This window comes from Cheilinus undulatus, linkage group 23, assembly GCF_018320785.1.
Source record: "Cheilinus undulatus linkage group 23, ASM1832078v1, whole genome shotgun sequence".
NCBI classification, from domain to species: Eukaryota; Metazoa; Chordata; class Actinopteri; order Labriformes; family Labridae; genus Cheilinus; species Cheilinus undulatus.
Window position 1 is genome coordinate 3,916,928 of NC_054887.1, and position 19,019 is coordinate 3,935,946.

Genomic DNA, 19,019 nt, shown 5'->3' on the forward strand with positions numbered 1-19,019 from the left:
TCCCAGTTTCGCCCATTGAGATGGACAATAACAAACACCGCATGGCTCAAACGCCACCCCCATCGGCACGTTACTACAGCTGTTTCTAGTTATCACCTTTAACAACAAGCCTCAAGATGCACCCTGCAGCGAAGAAAAGTAGAAGAGACGATGAAGAAGCAGCAAGAATTATCAACAGACTTCGGACAACTTCAAGATCACTCGACAGTGAAAGTTTGATGAAGGCGGATTTCCTGTGGGAATATTTTGATGAGCGTCACCAGTCCAATTCAGAAGCTTGGTTTGGGTGGACTTTATGTAAATGTGGCCCTGTTGTTCACGCCCATCACCCGGCCTGCCTGAAGGTAGGAGAAGTCCTGAAACTTTGAGCCTGGTTTTCTCAGAAGAAGCAGGAACTAGAAGTTAACATTCAAATGAGCATATCTTTGTAAAATATGCTCAGATTAAGGTGTATGATACATCATTAGAAAGCTTGGAATCTACGCTTTCACAATGTGTAAAAAACTCAAAAATGGCCTCGGACGACTTGCTGGAGTTTTTACCAGCTTTGGTCACAAATTGTACCTCATAGTTCAAACACAAGACAGTGCTACTATGCGAAATCTCTACAAATGTCTTAAAAAGCAGGGATTATTTATGTGTTTTTTGTGACTAAATTGTAAAGTGGTAAACACATTGGCAACCAAAATGATATCTTGTTTTCTAACTCCCTGGTGAGTTGTGGCAGCAAATAGCAGCACTCGTAATATTTCATGGGCGGAGCCAGTGGCAGCTAGGGCCAAACAGGGGCCCCTGAAATCTGACTGGCATCCTTGAAAACCTGGAAATGACAAGCTCTGCCCAGATCAGCTGATCTTCACACATCCATCTGGAAAAACACTCAAAGACAGTGTTTGGGAAAGGGCAGAGCCTTTGAAAAAAAAACTCAGGGGATGATTGGATGGATGTTCTGTCTGTCACATCTTTACGGGCCAATCAGAGCAACAAAACCTGTGACGAACTGCATAACATGAACCATGGCAACTTTAGACATGCCAGTACACGACTCTTGTCGTTTTTGAAAAGAAAACAACTCACTGCTGTTCTTTGTTCTTCTTTTAACGAAGAAATGTCATCAAGTTCTGAAAAAACTGGTGCTTTAGCAGCATCCACGCTAATCTCTTCTGCCACAGTTGCACTGGCCTCTTGTCGCTCAATGCTTACGTCACAACTCTGCCGTGCTTAAAAGTACTGTCTCTCATTGCTGATTGGTCCTGTCACCTTCTAACCGGGCCCATGGTTCAGAGGGGAGCTGTGCAAGATGGATTCGCCAGTGAGAAACAGGTAAACAGGCGTATCCATCTGCTTTGCAAGGTTAACGCAAGCCCTCATCAGCTGATGGCCAGCTGATTTCCTCTAAGCACGCTACTGGCTAATCCTTCTCATGCTGCCTTAATAAAACTGCTCTTACTTGGTCACGCTGTGCAGGCTGCTCGTGCAGCCCTCCTCCACCCCAGCTCCTCCTCCATTCTGCCTCTGACTTAATCAGTGTCGTTCTCGATGCCTGCTCTGCTCTGGAGTTTTTTCTGCTCATCTCTTTGCCTCAGGCTTTCCTTATCGGCATAGAAAAGAGCGGGAATGTGTGCTTTTCCTGTTTGATACAATAACTGCTAATGAAGAAATATCTGTAGCAGCAAATCATGTGATTGGACTAGCCATTTAGGCATCCTAAGCATATCTTAACCCACGTTATATTATGTTTTTACCTAATACCTCACCTTGTGGATATTAAAATTGCCCCAACACCCTTATATATTTCTGAATGTGGTCCTCAGTGGAAAAGTTTGGACACCCCTGTCTTAGAGGAAGCAGAGGAAGACATTTTTTCAGAATAGACATGCAACAGTGAGGTTCTTCAGACTTTCCCTGAGTTTGATTCTATAATAAATCACTTCCAGGGTTACTTCCTCAGATCTGTGTGGGATTTGGTAGGTCTATCAGGGAATAATTGGCTTATTCTCAGAAATCGGACACCAATTTTTATTATAAAGTTATTTTAGTTCCAACAAAACTTAAATAGGGCTAATTATATCAACACAAAGCAATGTAAACTGTAATAACATGTTGGATGAAGTACACTTTTAGCCAGTTGTAGCATAAAAATGGTTCTTTATGGTCAGGTAATAACCAGCAAGGGTGTAAGCCTTATGCTGTTGCTGCTCTGAGACCATGAAGAAGGAAGGTTTGACCTCTAGAGCTCTCATGCTTTGTCAGATCCAGTGAGCCATGATGTTTTCTCCTGGGTCTGTCCTCTCAGAGATGACTCACAGACACTACAAGTTCAGCCATAGTAACATTAGTCATGGACTGAATGTGTTTATCAGGAATAAGATAGTTTTAACCTGTTTTATTTCAGAACAAGCTTCAAAAGTCCAGTGAGATCCTTTCCGACCCATAACTGACTCAGCATGCTAATCAGCCTTTACCTTTGCGGTATACTCACATGACATGATAGCACATCTATGTATTTGTGTCCACAGGAGAGTGAAGGGGTTGTGTTCCACTACTGGGCCTTGTTCGATGGCCACGCTGGTTCAGGTGCCGCAGTCTTCGCCTCCCGCCTGCTGCAGCACCACATCGCCTGCCAGCTCCAGGCCGTCATTGAGATCCTGCGAAACCTCTCCTCCCTGCCCCCGACTGTCATGGGCGAGGAGACCGACAACAACCCCTACCTCCAGGGCAACACCCCAGGCCCTCACAGAGCCCTTACCCGCGCAGCTTCACTGCGTGGGGCCACAGCTCCGCCCGGCCCCCCCTGCAGCACTCCACCTCCGCCGCGTTTCTTCACCGAGAAGAAGATCCAGCACGAGAGCCTGGTGATAGGAGCCATAGAGAACGCCTTCAAAGAGATGGTGAGGTCAAGATTAATGCCGGATCACTAAGCCTGATCTGTCCTGAAAGCTTTAACACTCACTAAGAGTCACTCTGACATATATCAATGCTTAACATTTAGGTTTTTAGCTTGAAGAGAAGAGGTTCACAGTGCCACTCTAAACAGCCTGTCCCCTACTTCTGTTAACAGTTTAAAGAAAATAAACTTGTATTAAAGAAACATGAGCTGCAAAGCTGGACGTTACGCCACTATTCATAATTCCAGGTTATTAGACTTAGGCTTTGTTTACACGACAATGTTTTCAGGTAAAAACACAAATCTTCTGTAGCATTTTGGCTGTTTACACGAGAATGGCGTTTCGATGCTTGAAAACAACAATTTGGAAATGGTCTCCAGGGTGAACGCTTTTCAAAATGCCCTCCGTCTCTGTGTAAACAGGGAAAACACTTTCTGAAAAAGCACATGTGCACTACGGCTGCAGTCAGTTGTCAGGCGTGAGTTTCACAGCACTCTGAGCCATCTGATTCAAAGACAGCTGGATTTAGAAAAGGGGACACATTATTCTCGTTTGAGGGCCATCAATGCCGGTTTCTTTAGATAATCACTGTCATCACCATTGTACCGCAGCAGAGAAATTCTGCAGCTCATATTAACACAAAAAATGCTTTGCTAGATCAGTCTTGTTATAACGTAGATATCTGCTGAGATTAATTAATTTTCCACGGACAAAATCAACTCCTACAGCCTTTAATTTCTAGTTGATTTCAGCTGATGGAGGACAGGATTTAAGCTTCTGTTAAAAGGTAAAAGGTTGAGAGAGTTGTATTCACTTCCAAGAAACAGGTAAAATTGAAAAAGGGAAATAGAAATATTGTTCTTTTTCTGCTGTGCTTTAAGCAGGAAGCGCTGCGCTTTCTGAGAGAATCCATGAGAAATTAAAGGCTGTAGGACAGAGGTGTCAAACTCAGTCACAGAAGAGACCTGATTCTGAATAAGGTCTTACCTGACGCCTAACAGGGTCCACATTTAACCAAACTGTCAGCCTCATTTTTCTCCAGTAATGAATTATGGGGGAAAAATGAGTAATTATGATTAATGATTTTGAGATTTAAAAATTCAAAATTTGAGATAAAAAGTCAAGCTTATTTTTCAAAAGGTCAAAAGAGGATATTAGATGTTAAAATAATGCTTTGAAAACACAAATATAAAAAAAAGAAAGTCACAATCATGTTTTTAAGGCAAAAATATGACTAAAAATTGAAAATGGTGCACCTGAAAGGTCAAAATATGATTTAAGGTTGAAATAATAAACAATTAAAAAGGTTAAAATATTAGATAAAAAGTCAAAATAATCAAGTAAAAAATGTTAAAATACTGTATAAAAAGTCAAGTAATCAATTAAAAAGGTTAAAATATTAGATAAAAAGTCAAAATAATCAAGTGAAAATGTTAAAATACTGTATAAAAAGTCAAGTTATCAATTAAAAAGGTTAAAATATTAGATAAAAAGTCAAAATAATCAATAGAAAAGGTCAAAATATAAGATAAAGTCAAAATAATCAATTGAAAAGGTCAAAATATTATATAAAAAGTCAAAATAATCAATTGAAAAGGTCAAAATATTATATAAAAAGTCAAAATAATCAATAGAAAAGGTCAAAATATTATATAAAAAGTCAAAATAATCAATTTAAAAGGTCAAAATGTTATATAAAAAGCCAAAATAATCAATAGAAAAGGTCAAAATTTGAGACAAAAGTGAAAATAATAAATTGACAATCAAAATATGAGATAAAGTCAAAATTATAAATTGAAAACGGTCAAAACATGAAATAAAAGTCCAAATAATAGATTGAAGTCATAATTGTATAATGCAAAATTGAAAATATGAAATGAAAACACAAATGGATTTGTTTTCCCACATTTCTTTTTATCCAGATATTTTTACGCTTTATTTCTTCACATTTTTATGACTTAAAGATATTTGATATCATTAAGGTTAAGTTCACATTTTTTTACTTTTTACTGGAGAAAATCTGCAGACCTCATATTTTAGGGCCAGCTATAACTAGAATATGATATGATCCTGCGGGCCGGGTGTAACTGTACCACAGGCCAGATTTGGCCCCTGGGCCTTAAGTTTGACACCCCTGCTGTAGGAGAAAAGTGTGTCAGTGGAAAATTGAGCCTTTTTAAAGGATATCTTTGTTATAACAAGACTGGTCTGGCGAAGCATTTTTGTGTTTATATGTGCAGCGAAATTTCGCTGCCGCACTACGACGGTGATGAGGAGGATTTAGTTATCAAAAACACATGAAAACAGTGAACGTGCAGCACTGTCCTTGTAGAGACAGATTTATTGTGCAGTAATCACTTCACTACAGTGTTTTTGTGTTCCTGCCGTCTCATGTAGACAGAGATTGTTTTCAAAATGTTGCCATGTAAAGGTGGAACTTTTTGAAGATGAACCAGAACGTTGTCGTGTTAACAAGGCCTTAACTTGAACATTTGTATCAGAATATTCAGTAGATATGCTGCAATGTCTTACAGCCTGGCCCATGCTGAAGGGGAGGGGCATGGACCCCTGCCCGACCTGTGGGCCAGGTCTGGACAGTCTTGCACAGAGAATCTAAACTCAGTTGTCTCCACATGCTTTTAATTTTGACCTGTGGCTTCTGAGTGCTGATTGGTCCTGGCTCAAATTTCTGACCCTCCTTTTTCTTCTTCAGCTTTATTAAGCAGTCCATGTTTGATATGACCACAAAAATTTAAATCCTTCAGTTCCTCTGTCATCTAAGAGAAAAAAAAAAGATCATTTTCTTTTAAAAAGTCTACCCGATATTGCCACTAGATGGCGATGGAAAACAATCCACACAGAACCTCCTGATGCTCAGATTCAAAAATCCTCACAGCTCCTTCCACATTCATTCCTGCCGTTGCATTTCTTACTCTTAATCAGCCCTTATATGAAGGACAGTATCACTTAATCAGTTTAAATCTGTGGCATTCATAGAGAAAAATACACTCCAAAAGACATTTTTGACTGCAGCATTTCTGGCAGACTAGCATCCAGAGAAATATATGGCATTAATACTTTCTGCCCTCCTCAGGCAACTTTTTTTTTTTTTCTTTTTTTTTTTTTTAACTTGTGATCATTTTGTCAGTTTTACAGCCTGCGGCATGAATTTTTACAGGAACTTTTCTTTCTAGTTAAATTTTTGAAATCCAACATGTTTTACTCCTACATGTCATTTATACTCTCTCAATGAATTTTTTACCCTCTTTACACCTTCAAGGCAAAAATGAACACGTACAAAAACACTGCCATTAAATCAGCATACATCAATATTTTTTCTGCTTTTTTTCATAAATCTCTTTAACAACTTCAGACCTGCTCAAAACTACCAAACATTCAGTTATTTTCAAGATTTTAACCCTTTAAATGCCAGTTTGATTATTTGAAATATTTCATTTTTTTTCTGCAAAAAAACACAAAAAGTGGATTATTTTCCATAAAATTAATAGTAGAAAGATGAGGCTTGGTGCTGGTAAGAGTCTTGGATGGGTCAAAGATTAGTAACAAAATTGATTTGATTGCATTTATATTTTTTATGTAGTGCCAGAAATACCCTCGAGGCAAAAATGGCCCCACTGACTTCCATTAAAACCACGTTTTTTAATCTCACTGTCATTGCAGTATAAAATCATGCATTCTCTAATGTCAGCATTTCAATGTGAAGAAATATAGTGAAATTTGACATTGCTTCAAAATCTTCTTCTCTCATTTTTTGTGCATTTCCGTGGCAACATTTCAACGCCACTTACAGGCTTGGTCTATATGTCACACCTTTTCAGTCGTTTTCCGTGCTTATGCAGACGTCTCCTGAAACAATCCCGTGTTTCTGGAAAACCTTTTTAAAACAAAACTGAAATCATTTCATCTCTGTGTGGACAAGGCCTAAGGATCCTGCTCATTCTTACAGTGAGTGGACAGCTTAGAAGGAGCAGGTCTGGTCTCCATCCCATGTCTCATCTAGATTTACCGTTAGGGAAGCAGCCAGGTGCATATTCTCACCAACAGCTGTTTTTGTTTTGAGTACAGCAAAGGCAGGAGGCCATGTTTTTACACACTCAGCTCTTCAAACACACATGAAACATATCCTTTAAAAGATGCCCCTTTTTCACCCCTGAAATGATCAGTGCATGCTTACAGATTCACACACACACACCCCGGCAAGCACGCACCCACACACAGCCATACTCACACACATATGAACTCTCCATAATAAAACTGGCAAAAATACAAGAATTTCAGGCATGGTCCTACAATGGGAAAATGGTTGAATCTGGTGGAATACAGTCAAAATGTCAAATTTCACTATATTTCTTCACATTTAAATACTGACATTAGAGAATGCATGATTTTATACTGCAATGACAGTGAGATTAAAAAACGTGGTTTTAATGGAAGTCAATGGGGGCATTTTTGCCTCGAGGGTGTAAAGAGGGTATGTCTGGCACTACATAAAAAATACAAATGCAATCAAATCAATTTTGTTGCTAATCTTTGACCCATCCAAGACTCTTACCAGCACCAAGCCTCATCTTTCTACTATTAATTTTATGGAAAATAATCCACTTTTTGTGTTTTTTTGCAGAAAAAAATGAAATATTTAAAGGGTTAAAATCTTGAACATACTTGAATGTTTGGTAGTTTTGAGCAGGTCTGAAGTTGTTAGAGAGATTTATGAAAAAAAAGTAGAAAAAATATTGATGTATGCTGATTTAATGGCAGTTTTTCTGTATGTGTTCATTTTTGCCTCGAAGGTGTAAAGAGGGTAGTAAATTTGAGGAGGGCACAAGGGTGAAAGGTGTTGGAAAGCACTAAATTAGAGGTTAAGTAGTTACAAAATCATATTAATCAGATGTTGTGAAGTATTAAAAATGCTGTGCAGTTTATTTTTGCATAAGCTGTCTTTGACAAAGGGTGTTGGACCTTTCCATGCAAAGTTAAGAAACAAACCTTCTCCCATATCAGAGTCTAAATCATTCATGCCAGACAAGGCCTCGTCTGCTGACATGTGGTCATCATGAGGTCCAGGTTAAACCGATCAATTTGTCACCAGTCTGCCATGCTGCCCACTCATTGTCTGGCTTTTTTAAAAAAGTTTGATCAGATATTCTAAGTCTCACTAAGTCTGTGTTTGATTATTTCTGCCTGTGTGGGCTGCATGCAGTGTGGATGTTGACATCGCTGACATTTCTTAATTTTCGTGTCACATGTGGGAGGAAAGTGGGCGTTTGTAAAGATTTTACTGGTGTCTACTTAGTGATGCTTCATTGAGGATTGAGAAAACTGTCTCTTTTTTCCCAGGATGCCCAGATTGAGAAGGAGAAACAAGCATATAACGTGACAGGAGGATGCACGGCTCTCACTGTGGTTTACCTGCTGGGTAAATTATATGTAGGGAACGCAGGTGACAGCAGGTGTGTATTCTAATTGTTTGTGCTTTCAATAAAAGGTAGAATAGAAACAGAGGTAATTTGTTAGTTTAGAGAATATCACTGAGACAGTTTTAGCTCAGTGTAAGCTTTTCTGTGTCTGCAGGGCCATCATCATTAGAAACAACGAAATCATTCCCATGTCGACAGAGTTCACACCAGAATCAGAACGACAGCGGCTCCAGTTTCTGGTAAGAAAATTCTGCAGCAGACTGAATCACATGATCAGCTTTGGCACACACTGAACCAAAAAAATGCAGCCACATTCACAAAACACACACGAACTGTCAGTTGCACCCATAACTGCACGGTAGAACATGCAGGATTTCTGTGCAGGTTCTGTTTTTGCATATTTAATGAGCTTTGCAGTGGTTCTCAACCTTGGGGGTCACGAGACACTGAGAGGGGACCGTAGAGACCTTAAAAAAAATAAGAATATTTTTTACACTGTTACCCTGTTGCCATTTTACACCTATTTTACCAAATGTTAACCCTTTTTCATCACTTTTTAACATCAATTTTAGCACATATTTGCCACTTAAAACCCATTTGTGTCCATTTTAAACCCTTTCCACCACTTTAAGACCTACAGGTGTGCTGGCGCTCTCAATGCATTTTTATCTTTAACTGTGGGTAGAATTGCAACCAAATGAGATAGAGCAATAATTCTTTTTGCATATAAAACCAGAAGAGTAACACTAACATCTCACACATGCAGTGAGTCCCAGAGTATTGTTTCCTTCCAGAAATACCTTTTCTTCTTTTGCAGAAATATAGTAAAAAGTGTACACGTCAAAAACAATCTATAATGGGATCTTTCTAGTTTACATGAACGTGATGACGTATGATGATGTTTTGTCTGCACGAAACCTGTCGCATGTTTTCTTGCGGGTCACACTTGTTATTGTTTCAACATGGTCTTCTGCAAACATCTGCATGCTCAAAACTTTCTCGCACACTAAGAGACTTGATTGCACTTCTGTGACTACTTTCTATAAACATGCTGTCTTTGCAAATTTAGCACATTTTCATACTATTTTTTTCTGCCTTCTATGGTGGCTCACAGAGGGTTAACCCATTTTTGCCAGTTTATATCAATTTCTCATCCCATTCCACCTAATATCCACCAAATGTTTGTGCTTTGAAGCCATTTCAGCCACTTTTTAATCCACTTTTACTACTTTATGTGCTAGTTTTTGCCACTTTAATCCACCTTTGATTATTTTTTGCCAATTTTATTTAATTTTTACCACCTTTAACCCATTAATGGTCCTTGAAAATCCAATTTTGCCACTTTTCCACCATTTTTTTTGCCATTGTTAACCAATTTTAGCATTTTCTAACCTATCTCAAATATGTTTTTAACAAAAGTTATTGTCATATAAAGAAGGCTATTTTCTACACAAATAAATATATTTATTATTCTAATAAGAGTGTTTTTTATTCAGGTCAAATATAGAATATGGTTTTCACAGCTTAACTTCACAATGGACCATGGTTTTGCTGACCTCCATGGACTCCCAGTGTGGCTGGGTCCCAGAAACCTCCCCCTTTTGTCCCTCCTTTATCCTCTGTATGGGCGATCTTATCTGCACATAACTATTCTTGAATGTTCATGGGGATCCCCGGTCTCTGGCACCTTTATTTTGGGGGTCGCAGGCTGAAACGGTTGAGAGCCACTGGATTAAAGTACTATTTGCAAGGGATTAGATATCTGTGGACCTGTGATAATTTAAGATTTACCCCCTGACGTCAGTGTTTGGTGCCATGCATTCACACAGGATATGCAACGTTTTGCAGACTGGTCAGAGGGAAAACATGGAGGTGCTGCAAAAAAACAGTGAATTTTATATCTTAAAAAATACAATGCCGTGCACATCATGCTCGGGGGGTGACTTTTCCTTCATGTGTCCTAAACACGACTTAACTAGAGTTTCTACAAACATGTGCTGTGTTTAGGGCTGTTACTGGCTTTATTTTTTTCCCTTCCTTTTTCTCTAATTGCCCTTGCTTGCTCTGCCTGATTTACCTGAATCCACGCATTTTTATACATGTTTTGAAGAGACCCTCTGCACCAGAATTTATTCTTTTGTGTGCTTTCCATTTCCCACTGTGTGTTCTGTGTGTTCACACAACAAGCAACACATTCAGCAGGAGATTTAAAACCATCAACTGCCTTTAGAGAAGTGCAAAAGCTCACCGAGCTTGTCAGCTGAAAATAGCTGCTGGTGATTGACCTTTAGTGACTCATATTTCTACAGTCCAGTTTTCTTTTGATTTCATGTATGTATTTCTCTGGATTGACAGCTTCCTCTTATAACAGATAGTTTAGAATGGAGTTCTTCTATTATTCTGTTAAAGTTCCCTCTGCAGATAGAAGACGATGGCAGAGGGAATAATATCCTGCTCTCTACTAGTCTGTAATAACCACACGTGAGAGATTTTGGAAGATAAGATATTTCAGGCACACAATTGCAATTTTAGGTCACCACTATGATGTTATCATCTGATATTTAAGTCAGGCTCAGGGGGGAGGTGACAAAAAAGACGATGACAGCTGACTTTAATTTGATCTGCAAATCTGCCACACATTTATCCACCTGACTGACTTGAAGACCATCATTCTCTGTCCTCCAGGGTTTCATGCAGCCTCACCTGTTAGGAAATGAGTTCACGCACCTGGAATTTCCCCGGAGAGTTCAGAGGAAGGAGGTGGGCAAGAGGATGCTCTACCGAGATTTCACCATGAAAGGATGGTAAGCCTTTGTCCGTCTTTTTCCACTCTATTTTCACCGAGACAAAGACCCCACCATCCTCATAATGTGAGGCTAAGATTAATGACTGCTATAGACGCCCTCTCCCTCCTCCTCTGCTGCTAACACTGTTTTTACAGTGACAGCTGTGGGGACCAGCAGGGAGCTAATGAGGGAGCAGGCTAACCTATATGATATAATGATACAGCTAGGATGGTACTGTATGTGTGCTGCTATGTGGGTTAGAGATGCACCATGCTGTCTGACAGTGGCTGCAGTGGAAGCCAGTAATGAGACGGTCTCACTCACAGACACAGAGGCACACACTGTACAGAGCAGTGATGTATATTTCACTATATGTCTAGCCCTCAGGAGCAGAGATAGGCCAGCCAGGATGTTTCACTGCAGAGGCGACTGTTAAAAGGAAGGAAGAGCTTCAGAGTCAATTCAAGAGTTTTATTTTGGATGCTGAAATTATTTTACTTTGCGCACAGACATGAAAATATTCCACAAAAACTACCAGGGTCAAAATTATTAGCCCCCCTGGCGCTAATAGTCTTCCCTCAAGCTCCTCCAGACTTGATGGTCTTCTAATGGGATTTTAATGGGATTTAAGTGAAGGCTTTGTGCAGGCCACTCAGTAACGCTCACTTTGGTCTTCTGAAGGTAGTTCTTCACCAGGAGTGACGTATGATTTGGGTCGTTGTCGTGTTGGAAGACAAAGCGACGACCCAGACCCAGTCTTGTTGCTGACTGCTTCAGGTTTTCTTTCAAATCTCCACATCTCCTTCTTTCTTCATGGTTCCTTCCACCTTGACAAGGTTTCCAGTTCCAGACTCACTGAAGCGCCCCCACAGCATAATCCTCCCACCACCATGTTTCACTGTGGGGACGTTGTTCTTTGGGTGATACGCCTCTCCCTTCTTTCTCCAAACATCACCAACGTCTCTGTGGCCAAAGAGCTCTAGTTTAGTCTAATCTGACCAAAGAACACGCTTCCAGTATTCATAATCCTTCTCCAGGTTGTCCTTAGCAGACTTCATGCTGGCTTGAAGGTGTGTCTTCTTCTTCTTGGTCCATTCCGGCAGGGCTCTAGTTATGGTCTTCTTTGAGACTACACTTCCTGAGTTGTCTAAGTCCTTCTCTAGAGTCTTGTCAGTTGTTCTGGGGTCTTTAGACACGTCTCTCACTAGTTTTCTTTCCAGAGTCTGTAAAACCTTTCTCCTCCTACCTCTGCCAGGCTTGTTCTTGACTGTGTGACTCTCATTGAATTTCTTGATGATACTTCCCACTCCGGTTCTTGACTCTTGGAAACGCTGTGATAACTTTGTAGATCCTTCTCCTGCTTTGTGAGCATCAACAATTCTTTTTGGTTTTGGCATGGCACCTTCTCAAGTGACAGCTCAAACCCTATCTGAAGCTTTTGTACTGAGTGTAAACCGGGAAATAACTCTTGGTTTCAACGTTATTTTACACGGTTTGAGCACTGCAAACTTAAAGCACATTGCATAACAGTGGCTTGTGCTAAAAAAAAATAAAGTAAAATATAAAAATAAACTGAATGGTGTCATTAGAAAACAACTGCATATCCTGGGAGACCTACTTTTTTTAAAACAAAACCTGTTTTATAAAATGTAGGACTGGATTAAAAATGCAGATATCTAGTCAGTTTTTTACCCAGTATAGACACTATATTGCCAAAAGTATTCACTCACCTGCCTTAACTCACATATGAACTTAAAGTGGGGGTATTATGCCTTTTTTCAAGGCTTTACACCATCTTTCTAATACCGACGTAGTAGCTTCACATGGTTTACAGCTCAAAAACTCCTCATGTTTCTCACACTGGTGTCCTCAAAAACCCTTTTTTAACCTCCATCTTAAACGCTTCATTTTCACTGCTGTCTCTTTAACAACCCCCTTTCCACGGACCTGCTTTGCTCCGATTGGCCGATTTTCCAGAGGCTGGCTGGGGGCAGGACTCAATGTTTTGTGGCCGCCCCCTTCAATGTGGCTATGTTGCTATGCTAGTACTTGTAAACTTTGAATGAACCGGACCGACTGAGTAAAATACGGCGAATTTTGATATACGTCCGTACGTTTTAGACCCGGAGTCTGACCCTGATAGTTTGGAGAGAGGGGGAAGAAAACCAGCAGCAGCGAAGGATAGAGCAGGACGTATCTGTTTGGTGAGTTTTTAATTACTGTGTTACTAAATGGCTTTGATAATGGTGGACTCTCGGTTCATCTTGTGGGGGCGGTCTGTTCTGCTTTGCCAGCAGCACTGACGAACCAGTCAGGAGATCCTATTGTGATGACCTCATCAGTTCGCTCCATCAAAATCTCGTCTCTGGGAGATCTCGGAGAGGGTTAGAGAGAAATTCGGAGAGATTCCCAACAAACCATTTTCATCAGTTTACACTCTAATTCCAAGATTTCTGCCACATACGTCTGTCTTGAGGTTTGAAAATTTGCAGACATGAAGTATGGACACCCAACATTGTGACTTTAAATTTATGTTTTAAAAATCGGAAAAGTATAATCCCCCCTCTTTAAGTGACATCCCATTCTCAATCCATAGGGTTTGATATGACATCGGCCCACCCTTTGCAGCTATAACAGCTTCAACTCTTCTTCAATGCGTCTCCACTGCTCTAGAGTCCAGTGGCGGCGTGCTTTACACCACTGCATCTGACGCTTTGCATTGCTCTTGTTGATGAATGGCTTGGATGCAGCTGCTCGGCCATGAAAACCCATTCCATGAAGCTCTCTACCACTGTTCTTGAGCTAATCTGAAGACCACATGAAGTTTGGAGGTCTGTAGCCACTGACTCTGCAGAAAGTTGGCGACCTCTGCGCACTGACGCTGCTCCGTCATTTTACGTGGCCCACCACTTGGTGGCTGAGTTGCTGTCGTTCCCAATGGCTTCCACTTTGTTATAATACCACTGACAGCTGACTGTGAAATATTTAGGAGCAAGGAGATGTCACCACTGGACTTGTTGCACAGGTGGCATCCTATCACAGTACCACACTGGAATTCACTGAGCTCCTGAGAGCGAGCCATTCTTTCACAAATGTTTGTAGAAACAGTCTGCATGCCTAGGTGATGATTTTATACACCTGTGGCCATGGAAGTGATTGGAACACCTGATTTAAATTACTTGGATGGGTGAGTGGATACTTTTGGCAATATAGTGTATATGAGAGATACAATCGTCCATCCAATAAGGTGAATTTGATCATGCAGCATCCCTTTAAATCAACGCTGTGTGAGCAGCTTAGCTGCCAACTTTGTGTAAATGCTGTTTGAAGTATTTCTTTCTTCTCTAATAGCTGCCTGCTGTAGATTGTTGTGGCACTAATGAGTTTGTCACAATTTGTAGGTGAACTGAAACATTTCACAGGCTGTAAAACAACAACAATAAGCTAAACTGAGCTGTAGCTGCAGATTTGAGTTGACAATCCCATTAACGGACTTATTTTTTTGTGCCTCACAGTTTAATAAATGAATAATCTGTGTAAATACGGTTAGTAACAGCTTTTTACAAGCACAAATAGTTCTGGAAATGTTTTACCCATCACGTTCAGACAAGATACAGGGCTGTATGAAAGGAGGAAGTGTTTATTATGAATTTAATGTGCTTTGAGCACTTGACATTTGGTAATAAAGTAACAACCAAAGCTTTGGTCTCAGTTTTATCAGGCTCTTCTCTGCTCTTTGTTTATTCTGACACACTACTCTCTGTGTTTCAATGCCAGTTTTAAACCTCAGGTTTCTGCAGCAGGTACATCCATAAGGAGCATCTGCAGTACGATTTTAATGCTGATTTTCTCTTCTTATTTTATTGATATTGTAGTGTGTCCTTGAACACAGCGGCACTCATGCCTAGCTCCTCTTCAGTACAACTATTCTAGTTTTGTCTAAATGTCAAAGAGGACTTTTAATAAAAGAGAAAAGAAATAAAACCTTATGTTTTAGAAGTAGGAATAGGTTATTTTACATAATAGCTCTGAATGTGTTTAAAATGCAAAGTAAAAGAGTGAAATGAGCTCATTAGGCAGCCCTTCACATCCCACATGAAATAGTGGGAAGATAAATCAGTGCAGTGAGTTGTCTCCATCAGAAGTGTTACTTTTGACAAGCAGGACGGCTGAAAGATGAAGAAGTTTGATCTCTGCCTCATGCTCACAAAGTCAAAAAGAAATAGTTGTGTTTGCCCGAGAAAAGTTACTGTTACACTTTTTCAGAACGAACTGACAGTCAGGGAAGTCCGTGGTCAGAGATGAAGCCGTTTGAAGTCGGTTTTCCTCTGACTGAAAACGCCAAGTTTAATGGAGCTAATGTAAGTGCATTAGAGTCAGTTCTGACAAGCGTCAAAGCTGTTTCCAAGTTTGTTAGAAGGATCTAATGCTTTTATTTGTGCACTTCTGAACTCTTCTTTTCTTTTGATTGCCTGTTTCTACTTCCTTAAACTTCTAATGTTCCAAAACCATTTTTTCCTTCCCGATTCAAGTTAGCATTCAAGCTAGCGGTAATGAATAATCGTAATTGGATTAAAATGGATAAAAAGACGTTCAATATCAGGTTTACTGGTGTGGATTTAATCATTAAAGTCAAACGAGTTCCAGTCTCGCTGAAAATGCTGCAGCAGGGATTCAAAGGCATCGATAGCATCAATGGGGAGGCACAACAGCTAGCTTTGAGAGGAAAAACAACTAAGAGGCAGCGATTTTTGGTTTAAAAGTTATTTAACTTTTGATAAACTGTGTCACTTCATATCATGTACGACAGCGCCGAACTGGAAGGTATTTTAACAATCACATTCAGAGAAAAACTGTCCATTCTTTGCTGCTGCAGTGGGTCCTTTGGTTCTTCTTCGCTGCTCTAAAAACGGTAGCTCGTGCATGCACTGTTTTCCAGCAGCAAAGAAGAACTGATTTCTGTTTTTTAATGCTAACATTTAGCATGGCTAAACGAAGAAAAATATAAAGTTAAACCAAACGGTATCAGATTGGTGCATAAACTCGTGTACTTACCGATACCAACACCTGCATTTTAAGCCATATCAGACGTATTTCCTTTACTAATAATCAGAACAACTCTGAGCAAAACCTTTTTCCCCTTAACTTGTGTAGAATTAGAAAATACACAAGTTTAATAGTTTTGTTTAGTGATTTCTGACCTAAAGGTGCATCTCAAAAAATAAAACATCATAATAAAGGTTCATTTTTTGGGCTGTGATTTAATTCAGAGATAAACGTCCATATATCTTGGATTCTTCTCATACAAAGTGAAATATGTCAATGTTTTTCTTTTAATCTTGATAATTACAGCTTACTTCATATTTTTATGTTTAGAGATGAAAAATATGCACTTCAGAAGTATCTTTATTCTCTGCATTTTCAGTGATGGCCAAGCAAGTAGACCAGGGCTGAACGATTTGCAAAAATAATGTAATTGTGATTGTGGTTCCTCATCTTATGTGTTGTTCAACAAACATAAGCAAGAAATCATTTTATATTGTAACAAGAATTATATTAGATCAATTAAACTGGAGATAAACCATCTAGAAAAAATATCTTTGATTTTGGCTCATATTGCATATTTGATATATTAAAGGGATGATCATTTTTCATATTTTCTTATTTTGAAGAAGAAAATCAAGTACATGTGCAATAAAAGAAGGATTTTTGTTAAAAACAAAACACTTGAATGTTTGCATAATGTGTAGGGCATGAACAAAGCAGGAAGATCGTATCGAACTGTTATTTTGACACGTTTCAAGTTAAAGAAATATTGCACTGTCTGCGATTTTAAATTGCGGCATGCCATATTTCAATGGAATCTAATTTGCGATTAATTGCTCAGCCCTAATATAGACACAAAATACCATTTATGGATAATATCGTAATTGCAAATATTCTGGTGCAGAACTATTCTAACCTATGAGAAGTACTATATGGAGTAAAATAAACTGAATGGTGTCGTTAGAAAACAACTGCATATCCTGGGAGACCTACTTTTTTAAAACAAAACCTGTTTTATAAAGTGTTGGACTGGATTAATGCAATTTAGCAAACAGGATGGGGAAAACATTGCAGACAGAAAGAGAAGGAAATCTCCTCTATTAATCCCTCACTGGGGAAATTAAATTTCCGACTGTCTTATTGAACACACATAGATTGAAAGCACATGTATAAACAACATCCTGTGGAAGTGAACTAATGGAGAGATGAGGGCCGCTGCACACAAGCGTACGTCTGTGCAGCTGGGAGCTTGGTGCCCTGCTCAAGAGCATCTCTGCAGTACTTAGGAGGTAAACTGGTACCTTTCTGGCTCCCAGACTCATTATCCAGGACTTAAACTTCCGATTCTGATTTCCAACCCAGGTCCTTGCAGACTGAGCTGTGCCGCCCACATTTAGTTGGAAAGCAGAGTTAGAAGGCCAAACAAATTTAAATGTAGAAAGACAATCATGAGGCCGACTGTACTGAATGTTAATTGGGGTAATAAATAGATGAAGAGGCAAAGGTGAATACTGAGGCTAAAGAGCATAAAAGGGCAAGAAAAGAGTCTTCACAGATATTGAAATTAGTTTTTAGCTTTAGCTGATCTCTCAGGCTCCTCCAGATATGATGGTCTTCCTACATGGACCTTCAGATCTATTGTGCTTCATGCTCTGAACAGCTGTTTGATTATATGAGCCCAACCATGGTTTTTAGTAAATACACCTTATGGAGTGTAGATTTTATTGATCGGAGTTCTCAAATCAGAAAAGCAAAGCTGAAGTGGGCGGCACTGAGCAGTGCATCTCTGCCAACATGAGCCTCAAAACATTTTTTTCCCCAAGTCCAAGTGTAAAACCCTCAGAACAACACTGTGATGCTGCAGTATATTTAAACTTTGATCTGAATTGACAGCCCCCAGAAAGAAAACCCTCAATCACAGGGTAGTTTCTGCATTATTTAAGCAGATGTGAGAAGCTGTTAGTTATTTTGTGGCCTTATGGGCAATGATGCAACAGAGAGACAGAACCCACAGGCTTAACATTTCAAGAATTCCCATTTGCATCTTTACATCAACCTCTCACATCATCCATTTACCTCTTTAAAAAGTACAACAAAAGTATTGGGCAGCCTCATCCATTACACCAACAGCCCTTCTGCCGCTATAACAGACTCCACTCCTCTTGGAAGGCTTTCAACAAAATTTTGGAGTGTTTCTTTCTGTAGAGCATTTATGAACTCAGGCACTGATGTTGGACGAGAAGGCCTGGCTCACAATCTCCGTTCCAGTTCATCCCAAAGTTGACTGCTCCACAGTCCAGTGTCGGTGTGCTTTGCATCACTCCATCAGGGTTTATGTCGCCTCGATTGCTCAGTCTTGCTGATTTACCCTCTATAACATGACAACTAAACTGCTCCTGTTTACCTGGAATCCTTCACCCAGGTCTACACTCCTTCTCGCCTGCTTTGTCTGCCAGCGAAGGGTGCCTGGTCTTTCTGTCACTAGGCCCCTAAGTCACTAGCTCCACTCTTCTCCTCTGTTGTCCCTAGACAGTGGAATGAACTACCAAACGCCATTCCATCCACAGTCCCTTTATACTTTCAAGAGAAAACTAAAGACCCAGCTCTTTAGAGCAGTGGTTTTCAAACTTTTTTCCCTAAGGCAATCAAACTTGCAAAATAGCCTTTTTTGCATGCGTTGCAACATGTCCCATCTGCATGCAATGTGAGTGAGCGCTAGCTACAACATCCGTTTACAGAGTTTCCCATTTGTACCATCCTGACAGCCTGTGAGCAAGTGCAAAGCAGCTCAATGGTGCAAGGTTTATCCCCAGTCACCCTGTTCCTATTTTCCTCTACACTCGCATTGAGATTGACAAGTA

The 19,019-nt window shown here is 39.8% G+C and overlaps 1 protein-coding gene across 1 annotated transcript in view; it reads left to right on the forward strand.

The window, feature by feature from the left end:
- Positions 1–19,019, forward strand: part of LOC121505821 (protein phosphatase 1H-like) — a 65,359-nt gene that overhangs the window by 24,162 nt on the left and 22,178 nt on the right. Inside the window, exons 3-6 of the mRNA XM_041781373.1 lie at positions 2,520–2,891; positions 8,247–8,359; positions 8,481–8,565; positions 11,012–11,130. Coding sequence (XP_041637307.1) covers positions 2,520–2,891; positions 8,247–8,359; positions 8,481–8,565; positions 11,012–11,130 — 689 coding nt within the window. The remainder of the gene's footprint in view (positions 1–2,519; positions 2,892–8,246; positions 8,360–8,480; positions 8,566–11,011; positions 11,131–19,019) is intronic.